Raw genomic sequence first — 1509 nt, forward strand, 5'->3', positions numbered from 1 at the left:
CCCTCCTCCCTCCCTCCCTCCCTCCCTCCCTCCCTCCCTCCCTCCCTCCCTCCCTCCCTCTTTTTCTTCTCGCTTTTCACCGGAATCTTTTCGCAACCATCCAGATCGCTACTTCAGCCATCACAACAAGTCACGAGAAGGAGGAAGAGGAGGAGGAGTTACCGGCCGCAGCGACTGTTAGGGTCATGAAGATGGCAGCGATGGAGAAGGGAACCAGCTGAAATGATGATCAGGACAGGACAAGGGGGGAGGAGTGCGGAGAAGAGAGGACAGGACAGGAGGGGAGGGGAGGGGAGGGGGGTCCTAACTGTACCTGCCAGGAGTTGCCCGGAAGGTCGTTGAAAGACTGATGAGACACAAGGAAGGAGTCAGGGAGAGAGAGGAGGGGAGAGCGAAGTTGTGTAGAAAGAAGAGGGGAGAGGAGGAAATGGAACAAACACGGGAAGTTGATGGGACAACGAGGTCAAGAGGAGATGGGAAGTGGAGTGAAGGAGGGGGAGAAGTTGGTAAGAGGAGCAGTAGAAGAGAGGAGGGGTAGGGCAAGTGAGAGCGGGAAGAGGAGAGGAGAGGACGAAGGAGGGGGAGGAGGAAGGAGTAGGACAAACTGAGGAGGGACTGTCTTGACCTGCCGCCTCCGGCGCGTATGATATCCTACCTGCTGCTGCTCCTCCTCGCCCCCTTGCATCCTACCCGGCACTTGTCCTTTCCTCCCCATCATGCCAGGGCCCTGTTTGCGTTCCCCCGATCAGCCTCCTCCTGCTCGTCCTCCCCAGCTGCGTCCTCACCTGGTTCAGCGGCATGCCCATTCTCCCTTGCTGAATGCTTCCGCCTGCTGCCTCTTCTTCTTCTGCAGCAGCTCTTGCTCCTGCTCCCCGCATTGCGGCTCCCCGTCCCGAGACTCCCTCGTCGTCTGCTGCATCACTGAGAAAACAGAGGAGAAGGAGGAGGGAGAGAGAGAGGAAGAGGAGATGGAGGAGGAGGAGGAAGGGGAGGGGGGAGGTGAAGGGGAAACAAGTATAGGAAGAAAGTGAAGGAAAAACCGGAAAAGGGAAGAGAAGGGAAGGAGGAGCTCAAAAAAAATACCTTGAGCCATTGCTCCTGCTCCAGGTCCTTGAGCCTGAAAATAAAGTCGCGTCATAAAATAAATCCGTTCGATCCCTCGTCCTCGTCCTCGTCCTCGTCCTCGTCCTCGTCCTCGTCCTCGTCCTCCTTCCTTCGCTCCTCCTGCGCTCCCTCCCCCTCCCTCCCTCCTAACCTTGGCTGCAGATCGCCGACGTGAAAACTCCATGAGGACCATTTTACACTTTTGTTGTGCTCTGCCAGCAAGTCACGGAAAGCAACTTGAACAGCAGTAGGTGAAAGAACAGATGACGTAGGGAGCGAGCAGGATCAAGCGGTGACGAGGGAGATGTTTGGAGGGAGGAGGGGAGCAGGAAAACGAGCGGGAGGAGCAAAAGGAGAGGAGGAAGCGAATGAGACAAGGAAGGGAAGGGAAGAGAAGGGAAGGGG

General features: G+C 57.0%; 1 protein-coding gene across 1 annotated transcript; it reads right to left on the reverse strand.

Moving 5' to 3' along the window:
- Positions 1–76: 76 nt before the first annotated feature.
- GUITHDRAFT_142364 (hypothetical protein) lies at positions 77–1297 on the reverse strand (the record flags this gene model as incomplete). The annotated part of the gene is made up of 6 exons (XM_005827887.1): positions 77–108; positions 163–217; positions 314–346; positions 786–913; positions 1084–1117; positions 1256–1297. The coding sequence occupies 6 exons, from the start codon at positions 1295–1297 to the stop codon at positions 77–79; spliced, it is 324 nt and encodes a 107-aa protein (XP_005827944.1).
- Between the last annotated feature and the right edge of the window lie 212 nt (positions 1298–1509).

The sequence above is a fragment of the Guillardia theta genome (genome assembly GCF_000315625.1).
Source record: "Guillardia theta CCMP2712 unplaced genomic scaffold GUITHscaffold_63, whole genome shotgun sequence".
Classification (NCBI taxonomy): Eukaryota; class Cryptophyceae; order Pyrenomonadales; family Geminigeraceae; genus Guillardia; species Guillardia theta.